Source organism: Apteryx rowi, unplaced genomic scaffold, assembly GCF_003343035.1.
Source record: "Apteryx rowi isolate R43461 unplaced genomic scaffold, aptRow1 scaffold_658, whole genome shotgun sequence".
Taxonomy (NCBI): domain Eukaryota; kingdom Metazoa; phylum Chordata; class Aves; order Apterygiformes; family Apterygidae; genus Apteryx; species Apteryx rowi.
Window position 1 is genome coordinate 268,967 of NW_020450936.1, and position 20,478 is coordinate 289,444.

Sequence of the window (20,478 nt, forward strand, 5' to 3'; positions counted from 1 at the left end):
GGGCCCGCTCCGCGTGTGCCTGGTGCTCGCCGCGCGGCTGCCTGTGCACCGCCATGAACGGTCAAGTTTTTGTCTGCGCTGTCACATGTTTCTCTGCAGCTCAGAGTGACCTTGAGCGCATCTGACCTCATGCTTTCTTCCTATCTCCCTGCACAGCTCTGATTATCCTCTTGTGACTGTCACTTGCTGTCTGACCACTGAGCTAGCCCGCCTTTAAAAACATACTTTCCAAATGAAATGCAAGTGTATTAAATACCAAATGGACATGAAATAAAACTGGGTGAACTGTGCCGCAGTGTCACATGTATACTTCAAAAACAGTGCAATTAAATCCTGCTCTGCGCCTGAAGGTCATTCTTCATACTAACTGCTAGTCACTACATGGATGATTTTCCTTAAAGTACAAACCAGTCACATAAGGGCTCCTCTTTATACCTACATTTAGTACAGGACCCAGGCCCTCCACTGTAAAACACCTACAGAGAAAGAGGAGTTATCCTAATTGCCTCCAGAAAGGGATACTCTATTAGTAAGTTACTTCATGCAAGGTAACTTGTGAAGTTCTCTCCACTTCTTGGCAGAAGTCAGAATACTTCGTCTAGAAAACTGGAAAACTGGCAGGCCGCCGAAAAAATAGGTGCATGACGTTGGGGTAATCTGAAGGAATGCTTGAAAACAAAAAACAAGTACAATTTTCTTCCTAAAATCAGTAACCAATATGCTGAAGATGATTAAAACACTCCTAATTTTGTTCATATCCTAATGCATAAGCAACTGCTGTACTTGCCAGCCCAAACACTATTCCCCTGAAGAGGGTGGGAGGGGATGTAGACCATAAGCATTTATAGCTAGACAGAGCTGTAGCACTCCATATATTGGTCTGGAATAGAAAACAGTACCCGTTTAGAGTATTGTGTCCAGTTTTAGGCACTAAACTTCTAGGATAATACGGTGTAACTGAAGAAGTACAGAGAAGAGCGACAGAAAAATCAGAGGTATAAAACATGAAGGATAAACTGAAAACATCAAGCTTTTCTTTCTAAGAAAGGAAAAATTTGAAGGACTATTCAAATCTGGAACAGATAACAGCAAGGAAGCAGATAACACATCATCATTACTGAGAAACGAGTAAGAATTCATAAACAAACTGGAGGAAGGGAAATTCAATTTAGACTTGAGGCAGATATTTCCTAGAATAGAGGTAGAGAAGCACTGGACTGCACAGAAAGATTGTCCAGTTGTTGCAAGTTTAAGGAAAAGGTTAAACAAATATCAGTGCGGAACAGCCTAGGTAGAGCCGATCCTGACTTAGAGCAGGGAGAGGGCACGGCCTAGACACCTTTCTGAAGTTCTTACCAATCTTATTTTTTCTAATTAAATATTTCCCTGATGTTTTGCTGTAGGTTATTGCACAATGATGCCCAGGACAGAAGGGAACTAGATTGTGCTGAATAGAAGAAGTAGGTCAGGAAAATATTCTGTTAGGATATGATCCAAATTGCTGACAAGTTTAGGGAAAGTCTAGACCAGTGGTACACAACAAGAACAAAGTTACCTGCAAATAATGCTGGAGAACAATAGAAAAACTGAGAAATGTTAGAGATGGTCCAAATCAACCTTCAATATTATGTTTTCTCAAAAGACAAGTCTTATGTACAGGGACAGATTCACTTCTGAATGTGCAAGTTTCCCTGATCTAAGCTCTCTGGCAGGTATTAACAAAAAACACTCTCCAAGCTTTTTGTATTGCTGTGGTGCTCCTTTACCAAAACAATTTTGGACTCTTGTACTGATAAATATCACATGAATGGATTTATGCCCTTCAAAATGCCACTTTTTCATATTCTTTTGGTTCACACTTGTTTAATTTTGGAATGAACTTTTGGAAAGGTTCTATATGCCTTTTTCAGTTTTGATTTCAGAATTTTTCAGCTCTTCTACAATGCAGACTAAGACAATGAGAGTAAAATTAGAGGATGTTTAATGCATTATGTGATCACCTGTAAGGGTTTGAAATGAAGGAATCTCATACCCTCAGGCATATATAGCATTGCTTATTTTGGGCACAGGCAAACTACCTTGAGATTCATCTTCCATTCAGTGGAAAAAGACCTGAGTCTTTTTCATTAATAAAATTAAAACTGGGAGTGGATTAACTGCTCGTGCTCTTCTGCATCAACTCTAAGCCACAGGTAGAACTACAGCCTGACATTTCATGAAGTTAACGACTGATGTGGTGATGCAGCCAGACTGTGCTCTCCTGATATTCTGCAGAGAGGCTAAATAGGTGCCATGAAGCTCTCACATAACTATAGCTAATATTAATAGTAAATAGCAATTTAAATTTACTTGGGAAATCTGGAACTTGTGAGAAGACACAATCCAGAAGAAGAAATATGACAGGAGTGGCATGTCATCGCCTCAGAACAGGAAAAAAAAAAATACATTGAAGAAATACACTGTCCTGCTATTCTCTCAGTTGAGCAGCTGGCTCAGGACCTGCTGTCTGCTGTTTTGGGTTGGTTTTTTTTTCATCCATACTATTTACAAGACAATACATCAGGGCACAACAGGTTGAAGGCAGATATTGTTTCAAAGAAGAGGCATTGCCCTCTGTCGCCTTCACACCACATATACACATTCAGTATGTTACTGCCTACTGTACATCTCTTAATATTAATTTCTGTATATTTTATATATATTTGAATTGTTCCAAATCAAGAACTAGATTGAACATTTGTCAATGAAATCATGGCACGTATTACAGTTTCTAAAACTTTGTCCAACCATGCCAAAGTTTTCCTCTTCCTTTTACCCCAACTTTCTAAACAGCTCCTGTGAGCCAGTTCAGTTTTCAATCTGCCTTGCAAGATAAGAATGCAGGTGCTGGTGCAATACTGACCAACATCTAGGATGCTTCCAGGTCTTTAAATATTGACTCAGTAATTCTATCGTCCTTTCTGAACAAGTGCAGATGGAAACTACTTGCTTATTTTTAAATCATTTCTTACATGTTTCCTTTCACTGTAAACCAGCAATCTGGTGAGAACAGGACTACAATCACACACACTATACTGACGAGTCCAGGATACAAATGGATTCAGAACAGTGAACAAACCTGCTAGTACTGAGTCACTGGGTACCACACAATTGCATGGCAGACATTTCATGCATTATTCTACACCTCCCTGCAGTTCAGACACCTAGTTTTCTATCACTTTTTTAAATTATTATTTATAAGTACACAGTGCCAGGTGGTAATATTCTCACTCCAGAAGTCAGTTTCATCAAACTAATGACTAGGTTGTGGTTAAGATACTCTCCTATAGGATCAAAAGCACTGCACTCCAGCCCTTACACTAAAGTTTCTTCACTGGAACTGGAAAAAAAGCCCAGGTGCAATATTGCCAGGCAACCTGGCCTCAGAGGCTTAAGAACCTCCCCCCCACCCCCGATTCTGTGGGGTTTATGCATCCCTGCTCTAAGGCAAAGCTAAAATAAGCACCAAACAGGTGCAGTCCACATGTAAACCCATTACCCAAGAACCAAAAATATGCTACAGAGCATCTGTGCTGTGATTCTAACTCAAAGCCAGATAGCTACAAAGTTTTGGCCATATTTTGGAAAGAAATGGTAATGAGGAGCATGCAAACATCCTCTGAATTTACACAAACTGCATTATGCAATGCAAAGAGCATAATGAAACAGACTTCGGTTATAGATGCCTGCAAGATTTACGTTCTAGGGATTTCTGGCTCCCTGCCATTCCTATTTATATTTCCATTCAGATGACTTCTGTTTTTATCCTGCTTCTATATTACAGAAAAGTCATACTAGCTCTCATTCAATTTTTTCCCCTTATAAAATAAAGCAAGTACAGTACTGCTTAATACATTAACATAAAATACTAAGAACATTCCTTGGAAAAAAACCCAGATACTGTAGATTTGTTTTAGCTATATTCATGTATCACATGCATCAAAAAGAAAGTGTCAAGTCTAAGAGTCCAGTATTTCTCCTTAATTTCTTTTTAGAAAAAAAAAACACCCTTAATTTTTTTTTTATGCATGCAGGGCCTTCTGTAGACACACGTGTTCAAAATAGGTTTTAATGATCTTTTTCCCCCATTTAAAATTGCAGGGCCAGAAAACCAACAGTCAAGCATAACTATATAATGACAAATAATAGATGTGTTAATCAAATGGGGCAAACCAGCTCACAAACTGAGTAGAATTCTTATCTGCAAAAAGCAATGCCAGCTTTTACAAAGGGACCCAAGTGGCTCTAGTATTATCAAATGCCATCACAGGAAAGCTAAGCCTAACTGTGATGATAGCTGCCTCACACAACAATTCTGCTCTCCCCAAAGACTAATGGATGACAGAGGGGAAATTGATTGCAGGTGACTGAGGAAGTGAAGGGCATAAATTTAGTTGTGTGCTTAAATCTTTGCCAGATTAAGGCCATGAAGGATTATATTGTTACCATCAGTTCTTGCCTTCCCCTCCTGCCTCTGGGTGTGGGCTCCTTTCAGTTATGCCTTCTGTGTCACTAAAACAAAACATGTTGATTTAATGAAGAAGAGCCCTGTTTCCTCTACAAAGAGGGGAAGTTCATCTCCCCTTCACTACATGGAGGGAGAGGAAGATGGAGAGAAGTACTCTTGCTATGCAGGCACCTAGCTTTGGTAGCCTGAGCAGCCCTCCGGAGGGATGTTCTTTCAATTCCCTGACTACAAATGGGGCATAGATAGAGCACCTCCCAGCCCAGCTGCCTAAGGTCAGTGTCCAGGCAAGGCAATGTAAATGTTACCTGAAAAAGCTACCTGGACCAGGGCATAACCTGTATATCGAATAATACCAGCCAAGAGTAGGGAGTAACAGTCAGGAGAGTACATAGGTGCAGCCTGGCCTTACCAGTCTGTCCATCCCTGCAGCCAGACTTTGCACTGGCCCAAGTGGTTTCCAAAGTTATTCTCAGGAAGATCTGAGATGAGGCTATTGTTTGTGGTTGCCCTCTTTCATCCCAGCTGAAAAAAAGGCATGTAGCAGTCACAAAGCAGCAAGAACCTTTGCCTTCTAAAGCCTTCTCTTCCAATACAGCAGTCTGTGTGTGCCCAATCAGACAATCACAACTTAGTTCAAGGGCATGTTGATTCTCCCCAACTTTAACTGATCCCTGGCAGAGTTGCTGGTGCTTATCTCTTATGGAAAACAAACCCTCAGTGCCTGAGTTCAGACATTTCTAATATAGCTCCCCAAATTAGTGAACATTTAAAAAAAACGTAGTCCTTGATTACTACTGAGAAGTACAAGCCAGTGAAGATAAAATAGGTGTTGGAGATGAATCACCTTTCTCCATGCCATAGTTCCTATTCTGCAGAGAGTTTGTAACAAGCAAAACCCAGGTAACGGATCTAAACTCTTAAGTGTCAAAAAGCTAAAAATCTTGTTACATATATACGCTCCTTTGCCCCCATCAGCTAATCCACTCCACCTCTGGTATTTTAGTACTTGGCTCGATGCACTGCTGCTTATCTTTAATTACCAAACTTAAATACATAAAAGTAATTGGCAAACATGTGAGCACACAACCCACTGATTGAGAAACACTGTCCATCATCATAAAAAGTGATTGCAACAAGTGGCAGAGCATTTGGTACAGAAAACAATGGCCTTTGCTCTAGGACTGTTCCCTCATAGACAATTATGCTTATCTATGTACGGACACACTAGTTTTGCTTGGCTGAATATCTTTACCTCTTTTTCAACTCAGCATTTTTATATGGTCCTTCAAAGATCCATCAGTAGGAAAGTGACAGTTTCAAAACAAGCAGTTTGAAAGACAACAGAGCAGTATTGACAGTTACAAACACCACCCTCATCCTCATTCAGCGCTGCCAGACCTGTGGAAGAGGAGGAGAAACTGGTTCTCCCATCAACATTCAGCTGCACTGAGATTTTCAGTTGCATTGTTCTGTATTCCCAGAGCTTAAATACTGGCATGAAATTCCCGTGGATATTAATGATTCAGGATCTAATAAAAACAGTGGACCAGACCTTGCTATGCCTATAGGTGGAAGAGGAATAAAAGGCATCTCCCACAAATTTTGTAGTCTGCCTAGGAATCTGACACACTTCCAATTTGGACAGCATTGGATTACTCCCCTAACCCAGCAGGGAACCCACAATACCCATCAGAAAGCAAAAAGGATGCAGAGCCTTATTTTCCCTCCTCCAAACTAGTCCACAGATGGGGATCAGTGTAACAGAGAAACAAACCACACCTCTGGCACTTCTCAAACACCTTCAGTATTAGCAGGGAGGTGTACCTCTGAATCAGCATTTCAGCGCAGTCCGAACAGCACAACTGAGTCTGGGGGTAAAACTTTAATACTTGAACCACATGAGTTTGCTTTCAGATAAATAAACCAAAGGTTTGTTTAGGTTTTTGATGCTGAGAAAAACATGCAATCTGTCCTTGTGAGATTAAGTTAAAACCACAGACAATAAAATTCAATAAATGCTAGTCTTTTTAAAATATCATTTTAAAGTCCATGTTTGCAAAGAACTAGAGAGTCCTGTGTAGGAAGGGACTGTGCTGTAAATGACAAGTTTGTTCCTGAAGGTTCTAGCTACCTAGTAACCAAAGAAGAGGAAAAAACCAAACATTATCCTAATATCAGGCTGGTTTGATATAGTTACATTCTCTGATATTTCTGGGATTGGTGACCTTTCAGAGTAAATATTACAGTGAATAGTCTGTTCTGTGCAATGAATTTTGTTTTGTTCAAGAGGTCAGTTCAGAGATTTCAGGTTTTCACAAGGTCAATATGAACTATGTATACAAGAAAAATGAAAAACAGAATTATAATCATAGACTTCTGTCTCCTCATTGGACACACTGTGAAAAAAAAACATTAAAAATAAACTTCCAGGGCCTCTCTTGCATAGGAAACAACTTGCATTTCATTGCAGGAACCTTATGTCACCAAAATGTTTATTTTCTTGTAATAAAATATAACTTGTCTCACGCACACACGCACACACGCACACACGCACACACGCACACACGCACACCCAACTCTTGGTCTAACAGGAATTTAAGACTTAAAGCAACCATCTGGGTTATCAAAACAAGTTCTTTGCAATCAATATCCAATTTGAAAAGGTCTAAGGAACATCTACTCCAGGTACAATGGGCCACAAAAGATTTTCAAACATCCGGTAACATATGACTGAGCATCTTGGGACCAAAGCATTCTTTTGACATTCACACATAAGGTCCTAATTATACATATTAATTCTTTTTAACCTAAGAATGGTAAATCCGACTTCTTCATTGAGCACTGCCAACCAAAATTGTTTTATTTATCCTCAATTTTGACACAGGCGTCAGATAAAGAAATTGCAGAATTAGTTTTAGTGTCAACCATTTTGCAGAAGGGAAAATAAAACAAAAGCATTATGTATCTGCTGTACAATAGGAAAAAAGGATACTTTTTTGTTTAAAAAGCTCTGTATAGCTGTTGAAAACAAAACTGATGGGACTAACACATTTGTCTCAGATACTTTTTGTCTAACTACTCTAAGTACTACTCTACTGATTGATTTGTTTTTCCTTCATTTAGAAAATGTTTTCAAATACCAAAGATTCAAAGGACACGTACATCTATTATCTCTGTTCCACTTCCTCTTAGAAGAAAAGAAAAAAGAGCAATGCACATAAGCCAGAAAGGGAAGCGCAGGTGAGGTATGAGGAAATACTGCTGCAATTGTTATGAGGCATCAGAGGTCAAGGACCACAAATGATAAGAAGATCCCAACAAACACCGCAAGTGCAACACTTCCCAAGTTACTCTTTAGACAACTCCAAAGATTGGGTCTGTGATTCTTTGTGGACAGCCTCTTCCCTGAGGGAGTCAGCAGTGAAATTTGATCACAATCTGAACTATGCCTGAGGCTGACAAAAATCTTTCTTTCTCACCTCTTTAAACATAAAACCACCCTAATTAGAAGATCTAGTCTACATGTACAGGCACAAGAGAAGTCTAATAAGCTGACCTAAAATCCTAAACCAAGAGAAATTGTTTGCTTTATGACCTCCTTATTTTGCCACTTTTGAGCTTTTAAATCCTCCCAGCACATGTAAACTAACAATGTATACACAATCCAATGCATTTTTAGAGGAGATTAATTCCCACATTTTGATAGAAATGCAATCAGCACTTGATTGGAGCATCATGACTGCTTTTATAGGATCAGTAAGGACTACTTAATCAATGAAAATACTTAATAAAACTTTTCTGAGATCTCTTCCCTGCAGAGAGAAATCAGGCTGGAATCCTAGTTTCAGTGAATTAGAGAGTCTGTAGTAAAAAAATAAACAAACAAAACAAACCCCTCATATTTACCACCAAAGTATACTTTTGATTATAAGCAGATTGATTCCAGTCACAGCACAGACTGGCATAAGGAAAAAGGAAGAAGGCATAACATAGTTCTGAATTTAAATGCTTTGCATTTATGTAGCACTCTGTACCCACAGATCTTCAGACACTTCACAAACTGTAAATAATTGCTCTTCTCACCTCCCATTTAAAGAAACAGAAGCAACAATGACATAAACAAAACCAAGTAATAGAGCTGAGAATGGATCTGCAGACAGCCCTCGCCTCCAAATTAAAACCAGTATTGGATCAGTTTGACTCAAAAAGGAAACAACCCCCCTACCCAAAACAGGAAAATGTAGTTATCTTATTCCAGAATCACTCAGATTTTTAAGCTGTTTACCCAGGCAGGATCAGTACTGAAATGATAATCTAAAAGACTTCTGTTTAAGAACATCATTAAAGTATATTAATTTTCTCAAAAGAAATTCCCATTTTTTCCTCAGCCAGTCATAAAATCAAACAATAGCTTCAGTTCTCCTAGAATTGTATTCTCAGAAAATTGGCTATTAATTTAGCAATGCTTTGGATTGTCTGATTAGCAGTCAAACTTACATTTCATCAGACAGAACATGCTGTCTTCCATTTGATATGGCAGGGCCCTGGAAAGACTCCTCCTTCATGCTGCATATTGAAAACAGGACCCATTTATGTTTAAAAAAATATCTTGCTTGCAATTTCAGCAAGCTAATTCATCAGTATTAGTTTCCTTTGTTGAAGCTCCCCAAGTCTACTAGAAATATACATTTTCACCTCACCATGTTTTGCTGTTCCGTTTGTAAAATTCAGTGAAGAGCTACCTATTTATCTTTACATGTACATCCATAAAGGTTATGTCATTTGGTTGTTACCAGCGTGATCAAAGTTCTAGGTGCTTAGGTTACTGACCTCAAAACACACCGTTTGAAGTCCTTGTTTGACATAATTTCTGTTATTCTCTACGTCAATAGTTGTTTGATCTGTTCTCTAGCACATTTACAGCTGAACAAAATCAAAAGAATAGAAACTCAGTGCAGTTTTCTTAGACATTTTCTTGTCTCAGTACAGGAATACTTTCAGCTAAACCAGCAAACAGCCTACTTTTTAGAGTAAGGATGTGTGGCTATGAGCAATGAATTTGAAAAGCTTCAAATGTTACTACCCACTACCAGTTTAAGAATTATATTAGAGGAACATGAACACTTCTCTAAAACTTGCCAAAGTTTTTCTCTTCATTGCCTCAACTGAAAATAACAGTACTATGATAAAACCGTTTGATGTTTTCATTGTGTGATGAATGTCTAACACGCAGGTAACATCTGACTTCTTTAGGGAAGGGTGTGTGTACAGCCAAGTGAGACTGAGTCCTCTGCAACCAGTGACCCCGAACTCTGATATGAGTTAATTATACAGAGGAAGGAAAGGGACAAAGGGAGTCAGGGGAAAAGGGGAGGGTGAGCAACAGACTTGCCTAATATGAGGCCAATGTTCCCAAGTTCGTGGTCTGAGTACTGTTTCCATCATATGCAGGCACCAGCATTAGCTTTGGTTTCATCAGATCAGATCCACACTGTGATATCACCTTGCAACCTGCAGCATTAAAAAAAAAAAAAAAAAAAAAAGTAAGTTGCAGCCAACAGCCTTCAGCAATTGTTTTAATAGTTTTTAAAAAATATTTTATGGGGAACTTCAGCAAAGTTGTGTACTCCTTGTCTTTTGTTTGTGCTTTGGTAATTTCTTTTACGTCACCTCCCACTTTTATCCCGGATCATGATGGGACGAGGCCAGATTATAACATACAGGCTCCTACAGGCCCTTCTATTTGCATAGCACTTGGATGTAGTGGGGTGATGATAGCATTTGAATCTTTCACAACAGCAAAAAAATATCACCTTACCTATGTATACTGCAGTCTTACCAGACAAGGGGTCAGTGGAGTTTTGGAGAATTATTGTTGGGGACAGGAATCTCTGCGCCCCACCCCAGCCTGCATGCTCTTAGGAGGTGGGATGTCTCCCTAGAAGACTGTGATCTGAAATGGAGATTGTAAAGCAAGATAGCACTTGGTCCTCCTCACCCTCCTCCATTCTTCCCAGAACACAAGATGCCTTGACCCAACACAATCCATCTGTGCAGCCAAATCCCTCCAACTGTTCCTACACCTGTGGCAGCTCTGGTCCAGTATTTTGCTGGGGGGAAAGAATAAAACCAATTCCTCCTCAACCCCTCTCCCTCTGCTCCGATGAAGCGGAGAAGCTATGTAAGTAGCACTCTCTGGAAATGTTCTGAAAAGTAGCTACAGGAGAGAGGAGGGAGCAAAGGGGATCCGGGCTCAATAACTGGACATACTTTTCAGAGGGTATAAAAGATAACAGTGCATAGCAGTGCTGACCTGTGCTGTCATCCTCATGCGTGCCATGGCAGATAGAGCACAAGGCTAGTAGTGACCCCATCATTTTGGTACCACGGGGCAGTTCAGAGTCATATTACTAGAATACCACTTTAAATTCCACCACTATTTAGAGGCTAAATTAAAAGAAACAGGGGTGTCTTTTTTTAAAAAAAAGTTAACTGATAATAAGCAAGCTCATTGAAATTGAGAAATGATTTGAAACTCTATGAGCAGAACCTAGCTAATGTTCTGAATGATTACAGCCTACCAAGAATGTGTGCAGCCAGTAATATGCAATATATTTCGTTTCACAGAAGTCCACAGTGTAGAAAGTATTATCATTGCAAATTACCAAATAGTGGTCCGAGGAAAGAAAAATATGAAGTTATTTGCTCAGACATACAGCTTACCATTAGTAAAGGTAGGACTCAATTCCATTATCTCTCAGATCCTCCAGAATAAGCTACACCAAAAATAACTATATAAAGCACAAATCTCTCAAGGCATTTATATTCTTATTGATACAATACCGGCTGCCTCCATAAAGGGAATTTTACCAAGGTACTATAGATCCATCCCAAGCAAAGATGGGATGGGTCTTCCCATCTTCCATTGAGAACATGTCAATGTTCTCAATAATATAAAACACACGATTTACTGAGAATTCTGGGGTGAAAAGTTTATGACTAAGAATGTTCTTGCGATAAGATTTTGATAAATCAGTGCTTACATTCCTGGAAGCAAAGAAATACACACCACGTTAGACTTCCTTTTCCCAAGTTCACTGCTGAGATTCCTTGTGGCCATGTTCCAGGCTGCTTTAGATTCCTTGTAGCTAGCTATACCATCCACCGAAAACTGAAAACAAAACATCAGATAAACAAATTTGGCATGTGTAGTACACCCTCAAACAGCACTGTGGCATAATTTGCAGGGTATAGCTATATTTGTTAGACCTGAAATCAAGCCTCAGGTTTATTTGTATCAGCAATAGCCATCTGACTAAAACAATAATAATACCATAGCATCTATTTCTGACTCATGTGTCTTGGATAATTAATTCCCTGAGACCATGAGTCACCCAGTCAGAAGTGAGTCATTCTTTAACTTTAGACTAATAGTATCCTTAAAATAATAGGCTTCCTCCTTTATCCATTAATTTTTGCATGTTTTTGGTTCTTTTCACAATGCCAAAAATGCTGCTTTATATAGAACATTTATGTTTACTGTTGGAATAGTTATCTTCATTTTACACAATGGCATACACCCAGAAGGATCTTATGGTGCTTTATAAATCTGCATACATCAAGTGTATATACAGGAATCAGAGTCCATTCTTCAGTGCACCTATATGAAAGATGGTAGCACTGCAGTACACGCCAACACTATACAAGAGCATCTCACTGGAACTGCAGTATCCTACAACCAGTTGAAATAGCAAATGGAAGCTAGATGCACAAAAAGGAATTACTGACAATGGAATTTAGCCATTTATACCTCTGTTTTCACAAAATGGGGTTTACATTCTGACTACAGAGGATGAAGTCAGCCAGTGCTTGGTAATACTCATCATTTGCAGGGGAAACCTTTCAGTTTCTTCAGATATCAGTTGTGAGCAAACTCTCAGTAAGGAAACCTGGCCTGTTTCAAAACTCTTGTTATCTTTGGCTGGAGCATGTTGTGACAACATGGGGCAGGATAGTATCAGAGTAAGAACTGTATGTTGAACCACATTTAGAAATATTACCTCTGTAACTGCGCAAGTCTGGATAGGCCCAAGGGCAAATCTATTAGGCTGCATTCCAGCCAGCTATCTGCATATTTGACTCCTTGCTGAAGAATTGCCAAAGATGCAATTTCACAAGCAATTTAGCCAATCTAAGAGCACCTACCAGAAGAGAAGCAGCCCTGCCTTTCCAGCACTGTCTGAGCATTTCCACCTGCTGTTCTGCTGACCTTAGCACCTGTTTGGCCATGTAGATCTACTTGCTGATCCAGCTAAAAATAATTGTATTAAAATGTGTTTAAACACTGAGAAGCAACTGAGACTATCATCAGTTTTCATCATCTCTTAGACCTGCTTGTTCACTTTCAGGAAAGACGACTGTGTTTCTTTTCAATGCCTGCAAAGAGCAATGTAGCCTGATTACACGGCATGAAGGCAGGCTCTTTCAAGAATATGACTGTTCTTTGTAGGGCAGATGTTTGCTACATATTAAGAAACCCTACCTTCTGTTTTTCCTACAGGATGGGCACTGTTCAGTCTGAAATACTAATAAAATATAAGCTTAAAAAAAGGATGAGCTCAAACCAAAACAGGAAATGCCCTGAGCAATTTGCTATTTTCATAGAGCCATTGTTTTCAAGTGCTTTAAAGGCAAGTCACTGGTTAAGAAATTTGTTTTCTAGATATGCATTCCTTGCTCTTTTATCATACTGCAGGATAATCATGTCACCAAACACTGGACATCTAACTTTATACTTAAACCAAGAGGCTAGTGAAGAAAGCAAGGTTCCTCCAGAGGGCAACTCAGGTTGTGGTTATATTGTTCAGCTGTACCATGTTGTGTAACTGCATTTCCAGAACAAGAATTTAACTTAGGCCTGAAACAATTCTGAGCACTTCTCTCCACAGGCTCTACAGCAAGCCTAAATTAAACACCCAAGGTCAGTGGTGCAACTGTCCCACTCCACCTGCATCTTCACATGAGTTCAAGGAGAAGCCCAGCATGCCCAAAGCCATGATGACATTCTGAGGAACAGTACATAATGTCAGAGAACAGCAATAGTTTCTGAGGCCAAGACAGACAGATGACACTGCCAAGAATAAAAGAATTTATGTCATGGGTCTCAGAGCCAGAAAGATGAATTAGACTACACTGAAATACTACCCAGCTCCCCTTCTCCCCATTTAGCTTGAAAGCTGGTGGAACCAAAGCAATTGGATCCATTCATAACTCACTAGTAATCACACTATAGTGAAGTGAACTGGCTTGTAACCCGTGTAACATATCCTGCTGCTTGGATTTAGCCCTCTCTTCACCCATATTACATGAGCAGTAAGTTTCTTGCTCCTGAACCTTGTATTTTTGAGATACAGAAGTGTCTAGTCCTGTGGCTTCTACACAGAACTAAAGAAAAAGAGAAGCTTTAGCAGTTCCACTGCTTCAGAATTGCAGTACTCTGCATATATACTGATTTTGTGTTCCAGTTTATCTTAAGTTTCTAGTAACATGACATGGCAACAGTTGAGAATATAATGATCAACAGAATGTCCTTCTTTGGTAAAATAATTTTCTGGGGCTGCTCTGAGGGATCCAACATAGGGCAACTGAGACCATTAGACAGTTATTTATAGCTGTTACTTTATGTAACACTACAAAAGAAAAAAAAGTGTTCTCAAAAAAAGTAGTCCCAAAGATTAAAGCCTGAATTTCTAAGACAAAGAAAAATTTCCATAAGAAGCCTGGAACTGAAATAAAACTTCTGAAACCTCAATTGAGATAAATACATGTTTCATTTTAGAAAAGTCAGTCCTGAGTTTCTACTCGTTATGGTTACTCTTGTTGGTCTTTATACAGCTCTATGGATGATTTACAAAGAATCAGTAACACATGGAGAGAAACAAAGTTTTACTACTAAGATTTGGAATTCACCCCCAGTCCTTAATCTGGAGGTTACAAGCTAAGACGCAGTCTGTACAGGAAATAATGAACATTGTGCATTGCAGAAAATGGCAACAGGCCTACCCCCACACTCTGAGTTAAAATGATATGCAAATATTAGCAGAACTTAGGCCCAGATTTTGATATGACAAAAAAAGAGGGGGCATTTCAGGGAACCAAACAAAAGTTGGATACACTATTCAAATATCCTTCATGAAATATAAACGGCGTGTATAAAAAACACTTGATATTCTTAAGTATCCAATGTTCCTGGACTATGTCTGTCCTTCCGCATCAACAATACTACCCAACAATTTTTAAACAGGAAAGGAGGCAATAACATTGTCCACTGACAATTAAAGGATTAACTGTAAAATGTCAGTGTGATTGCGTATATTGGATTTTCTAAAACACCAAAACTAATGTACTGTTATTCCTACACCATTTTTTATGACCGAAGGACACGAGGACTTGAAATCTTTCTAAGACTAAGATGCAAGATTCTGGCTATATGAAATCAGTAGCAAAGCTTAAACTGACATCTTTAAGTACAGGATTCCATCCATTACTCCAGCTGCAGAGCAGTTTCTAATGGTATGTCTTGGGTCATCAGCTTAATGTTGATTAGGAGGCAAGAATATAACATCCCTATTAAATACCAACCATCAGTACTTGCTACTTGCAGATTCTGTATCTAGGTCTCCAGTGATGTGACCACCACTGGCTCAAAAACGCAAAGCTTACGTGTTGCAACACAATCATAACCCAAAGGGAGATGGTACATCACAAAGCCCCCTGAAATTATATTTATCAAATATTTTATGAAAGAGCCACCTATGCAGACTGTTCTTAAAAACAGTCAGACAGCACATAATATAAGAGTAGTCATCTTTTCTTGTATAAATATGGTTTTACAAAATACTCTGGACTGTACATTTTTTTAAATAATTGTTTTACTGTTCACAACACACATACTGTCATAAACACTCGATAACTACTTACACCATTCACTACAAGACAATGAATTGATCAGATGAAACAGCTGATAGATTTCTAGGACAATATTTGGGTCACTGGGTCACTGAATGTGAAAACAGGTCTTACCATTTTCTCCAGTGGAGCTCACTTTTGCTGTAATGTTGATTAATTTGGTCTTGTGTTGTTTGGCCTGATCAGCAGACTGATGCCCAAATGCTTCAGTTCTTTTCATCAATAAAGAAGCAAAATACTTAGCTATCAGTAGTGGTCCTATAATATTTGTTGCCAGAGTTATGGAAAGGCCCTAGAAAAGCAATTAAAAAAAAAAGTAATTTTTTTTGTCCTCCAGTTAGTAAAGCTTCAGTTCCTTTTGGTATTTTTATATATACATATGCATACACACACACACATATACAAAATATATTTATGTATTGGAATATCATCATTACCTCTTTCAAATATTTCTCTTATTATTTATCTTGAACTTAGCTCATTGCAATTTACTCAGACTGGCAGCTCAAATAAGTAGATTGCAGAAATGCTTAAGAAAAACACTTTATTATCATTAATGCTGTGGTCATGTTAAAAAGCCCCTGAGAGGTTAAGACTCTCATTATCTTAGGAAGACTAGAGTACAAATGCATTGGAAAACCCTAATGATCTTGTCTTGAAAAGCCTTCCATTTATAATGACAAAAGATTTAAAAATGGGGGATAGAGGAGAAGATACAGGACACTAACACAGAAAAATTAATTGCATTACTAATTCCTCAGAATACCTAAGTTATTCATTTAGTTTAGCCACTAGAGTCAATACAGAATAGTAGTAATGTGTGGCATTTTGTTACGTGTGCTTATTAAAGAACTATTCTAATTAAAATAACCTAAGAACCTAAGTACACTTGTAAGCATAAGCATCCAAGGCACAAAGTTATACCTTTAGGTATGTGTTAAGCCTTTTGATAACTTGGAGAGGTAGAGAGTTCTGATTTCAAAATACTAGATCTGACCTTCTGAACAATGATTATTATTATACTACAGAAAATAAACGATTTTGAAACTTTCCATTTTAATCACAAGGTTGAAAGTGATTATAGCTCAAATCATCTCTTTAGGTCATCAGAGAATCATGAAATAACAAAGAGGGACAAAATGAATAACCAGAAGGTGGAGGAAGGAGCAGGAAAAAAACAATAGCTTTTTCATCTCAATTACATCCTTTCCAAAGATTAACTTAGTTCTGAGTTATGCAAACTGAGCAAAACACACCGTCATGAATATACTTCAAACCTTCCCTTACATAATAAAATACAGTTCCTGCTCAAGGAATAATACCATGCCTGCCATACACGGGCTTTGAAGTAAAGCCATAAACGTCTAGAAACAATACGCTGAGCACACGCAGCACACTTTCATTACACAAAACATAGCCATCGGGCAGATGGGCAGACTCCACCCACCGGAAGCACGCATCCCGTGCGGTGGCGAAACAACTCTTCCTAATCCAACCGCGGCCCCGGCTGGGAGCACCTGCAGCTCCCGCCGCCCCGGCCCGCGCCGCCCGGACTCCATTTCCCGAGGGCCCGCGCGGCGGCGGCGGCGCCGCCATGTCGGCGGGGCGGGGCGGGGCGGGGCGGGGTTCGGGGCGGGGGCTCCGCGCCGCCGCGCCTTCCTCGCTTCACGTGTTTCCACGCCCGCGTGAAGGACGAAAGGCAGCGTCGGTAACTTGCCGGTAACAGGACGGCGAACTTCAACATTTGTTTGTTTTCCACTGAGGGCCCCTGCGCTTCACGGTTCAAGGGAAGGCTCGAAAGTGCGTATGCTAAAGCTCAAAAATCAGTCCAAAGAACCCGAGCCGGTTTTGTCGAGTTTGTGCTTTTAAAGCTAGTCTTGAGGTTTCTGATAGTACACACCAACTTTTACAAAATCCTGAAATGAATATGATAGGAGGGAAGAGGGGGAAATAAGAAAATAGGTAAAGAACCAAAAGTTAATCATAGAAAAACTATATTAAACAAACTTGGGAAAGTGGGACTGAAGGAATACCTCACTGCTTAAAAGATTTGATAAAATAAAACATACCTATACTACTAAAGAAAAATATGAACTAAATGAGCAATTTTCAAAGTCATATGTTCTTAAAAATAGCTATATATGCATTAGAAATTATGTCCTCTGAAGGCAACTGATTGGAGTGGGGCAGTGAGGGTACCACTACATAGGCTCCTACTAAAGGAAGTGTGAAATGCATCTACCTCACTGTGCAAATGACAGGAGAAATGAAAAGCATTGCCCTCAAAAATAGGGGTGAAAAGGGGTGGTCCAGCCACAGGCAAAACTGGACTAATGGTGCAGCCTGCTGAGAAGATCACGTGGACAAAGCGCTGTTCTCCTCCGTCACAATCTTCCTCCAAGCCTCCTCTGTAGCAAGGAACTGGAGCCTCTGTGCCAACTGGCTCCAGAGTAACCCTGCAGGAGAGAGACTTCAGCTCCAAAAAAAGATGGGAAAGCAGTTCTGTCTGTGCTTGATAGAGCATGGGGAAAGCACCGCAGAACTAGTAATGGTGATGGCAATTTTAAGTAGTTTGCTAATTCTCTGAGAAGGGTGAGTTGAGTACAAAGAAACAGAAGCTGAAGGAAGTCCTGACTTGGATGCTGCTCAGAATGTGCTGAAGGATGCTGGGCCAAGTCCCAACAGCATCAACTGTCTTTCTAATCACTTCTGACAGCAATGTAAAAGCTAGCTGAGACAGGCTGTCTCACAGGGCATCTTCTCATAACTCAGATGAGTAGAATATCCGTAACTTTTGAATCTTGTCCCAGATAAAAGAAACACATGTTTCTGAGGATAATGGGGAGAGTTCTAACAAGTCGTTTCTAAAAAAAAAAAAATTCTTTTTTTCCCCTTGGGAAATGGCAACCTTGCTCTACAAGTTATATAGAGTTTAAAAAAAAATCATCAAATTTCAGGGAGTAAGGAGGTACTTTAATAGTTTTGGCAGCAGATAATTTTGTTGCAACTGGTTGTCATAAGCAGACCGTTTAAGGAGAGCATACTGGTGGAAAGCCATGAAGATTATTTGCATAGATGGAATTTCATGGTCCCCCACTCCAAAACAGGCTGGGTTGGTTGTGCTGATCTAATGTTTTCTTTATCATGGTTTGTGTGAGGCTAGAAGCATATATTATACTGCATTTTAGTTTGCTGCTTTTGTATGTTGATGATAGTCCTTGGAGATACTAGATCAAGTTATGCAGGGTGTGCAGTATTATAAAAACAGTTTCAGAAACTTAATATTCAAATAAAACCAAAGTGTTGCTTGTAGCATAAGCTTTATGCCTGGGCTTAGCAAGGATTAATTTTCTGCATGAAATAACTCCCAAACTCTTTGGCAATATAACTTGCAAAATATTCTGAGATCTTGTTTTCCTTCCCAGCAAGTGGAAGAGAACAACTTTCAAGTTTGCTTATAGGAGCCAATTTTTCCTTTTCTCTGACAGATATTATTAACCCTCTCCTGGTATGAAAAGAGGTAGAATAAGGTTAGTTCAGTAGTTTACTCTTCTGTTTAGGATACAAACTAAGATAGTTTTTAAAAGTTAGCCTAAATCTTAAATCTTAAAGAATGTTTAAAAGGATTTTTCAGTTTTGTTTCACAAACAATTTCAAATTCAAAGTTGCATCATTTTATGGTGTTAAAACAGACCAACTCTTGCAATATGGCCTGCATCCAAACTGAAATATGCATCTTTTATTGATATGAGACTGCCTCTGTTTAGAAGAAGGGATTTAATCTTAAAGATAACCTCATCAAAGCAGGTGATACAAGATCTGTGCAGAATTACTGTTTTTACAAAATTGCTTGCACTAGGTGGCATTCTTTTCTTCAAAAGAAAAACAAACCTTTGGGTTTTGGTAGTTATTGACTACTTCCAAGTTACCTTTTCTTTCATTTAAATTTAAAACAGGCATATGTTCCTCATTAAAGTTCAAAGAATTCCTGTGTGAATCTAAGGAGAAACTTGTGGTGATTTTTGTTACCAACACCTGTACATTTCCATACCCCAGTGTTCTAGAAAAGGATGATCTGTTTGGGATTGTGACAGTGGATTGAAATAAAGCCAAAGGATTTCTCTCTTTGCTGTTTAAGAAATTAAATCCCTATCACGCCAACCTCGTACCAAGCCATAATTTCTACCTGGGGAAGGTTTCAAACAAAGATGTGTTATTAAGTATTCCTACAGCTGTCACTGGGTCAATATCGTAAGCCAGCGTGAGGGACTGGCCCAGCCTGAACATAACACAAGGATTTCCTAACTCTGCCGATCCCCGCGCGGGTACAGGGCACCGCCTGCAGCTTTAGGCAGGTCACCTGGCCTCGTCCCCTTTCACTGTCTGCGCACAGTAATGATAGTGGTTGTTTACCTTACCGACATATTGCGAAGCCTTTGCTTGCCTCGGGGCCTTCAAACCGCACGTGGGAAGAGCATCGCTGTCACCACCCGGGCACCGCCGTGCGCGTAGCTGCGCCGCGCCGGTAACGGCCCGAGCGCCCGCGCCCGTAGCGGCCCGACGCCCGCCGAGGCGGGGGGCGGCCCCGCGGCCGGGAGCGCGGCGCCGCGGTGGCGGAGGCGCTGCGTGTGCCGGCGAAAGCACTGCACTGCGAACGGCCGCTCTGAATGCGCCCTCACAGCAGAGCCCCGCCGCTGCCGGAGGGGAAACCCGCCGCGCGGCTCCGCGCCGCGCCGCTGGGCCTCGCCCTGCCCCTCCAGACTACATTTCCCATCGCGCCTTTCGCCGCGCCGGTGCGACGGCCGACTCCTTCCCCCCTCCCAGGGTGCCGCGCGGCGCAGCGCGCTGCCATTGGACGGATTTGAAAAGAACCCGCGGCGGCGGCGGTTGCGCTGCGGCTTCGGCGGCGGCTCGGGCAGGTGAGGAGGGGGCGCGGGGCAGGTGTCGCCCCCACGGGGAGGCGGCTGGCGGGGCCGCCCGCCCGCGCGGGCTGCGGGGCCCTT

The 20,478-nt window shown here is 40.4% G+C and overlaps 2 protein-coding genes across 14 annotated transcripts in view; one reads left to right on the top strand and one right to left on the bottom strand.

The window, feature by feature from the left end:
* Positions 1-20,030, bottom strand: part of PANK1 (pantothenate kinase 1) — a 51,332-nt gene extending 31,302 nt beyond the window's left edge. For 2 of the 13 annotated variants that reach the window (XR_003256521.1, XM_026084994.1), the window contains exons 1-6: positions 19,894-20,030; positions 15,590-15,767; positions 11,577-11,678; positions 10,347-10,460; positions 9,900-10,018; positions 4,917-5,029 (exon numbers count right to left, since the gene is read on the bottom strand). Coding sequence is in view for 11 of the 13 variants with exons in the window: in XM_026084994.1 (XP_025940779.1) it covers positions 4,917-5,029; positions 9,900-9,952 (166 nt within the window). In the remaining 2 variants the exon portion in view is untranslated. The other 11 variants (XM_026084998.1, XM_026085000.1, XM_026084996.1 and 8 more) reach the window with 11 other exon arrangements.
* Positions 20,031-20,360: 330 nt separating this feature from the next.
* The window catches only part of KIF20B (kinesin family member 20B), a 47,863-nt gene continuing 47,745 nt past the window's right edge, over positions 20,361-20,478 (top strand). The window contains exon 1 of the mRNA XM_026085023.1: positions 20,361-20,394. The gene's annotated coding sequence lies outside the window, so the exon portion shown is untranslated. The remainder of the gene's footprint in view (positions 20,395-20,478) is intronic.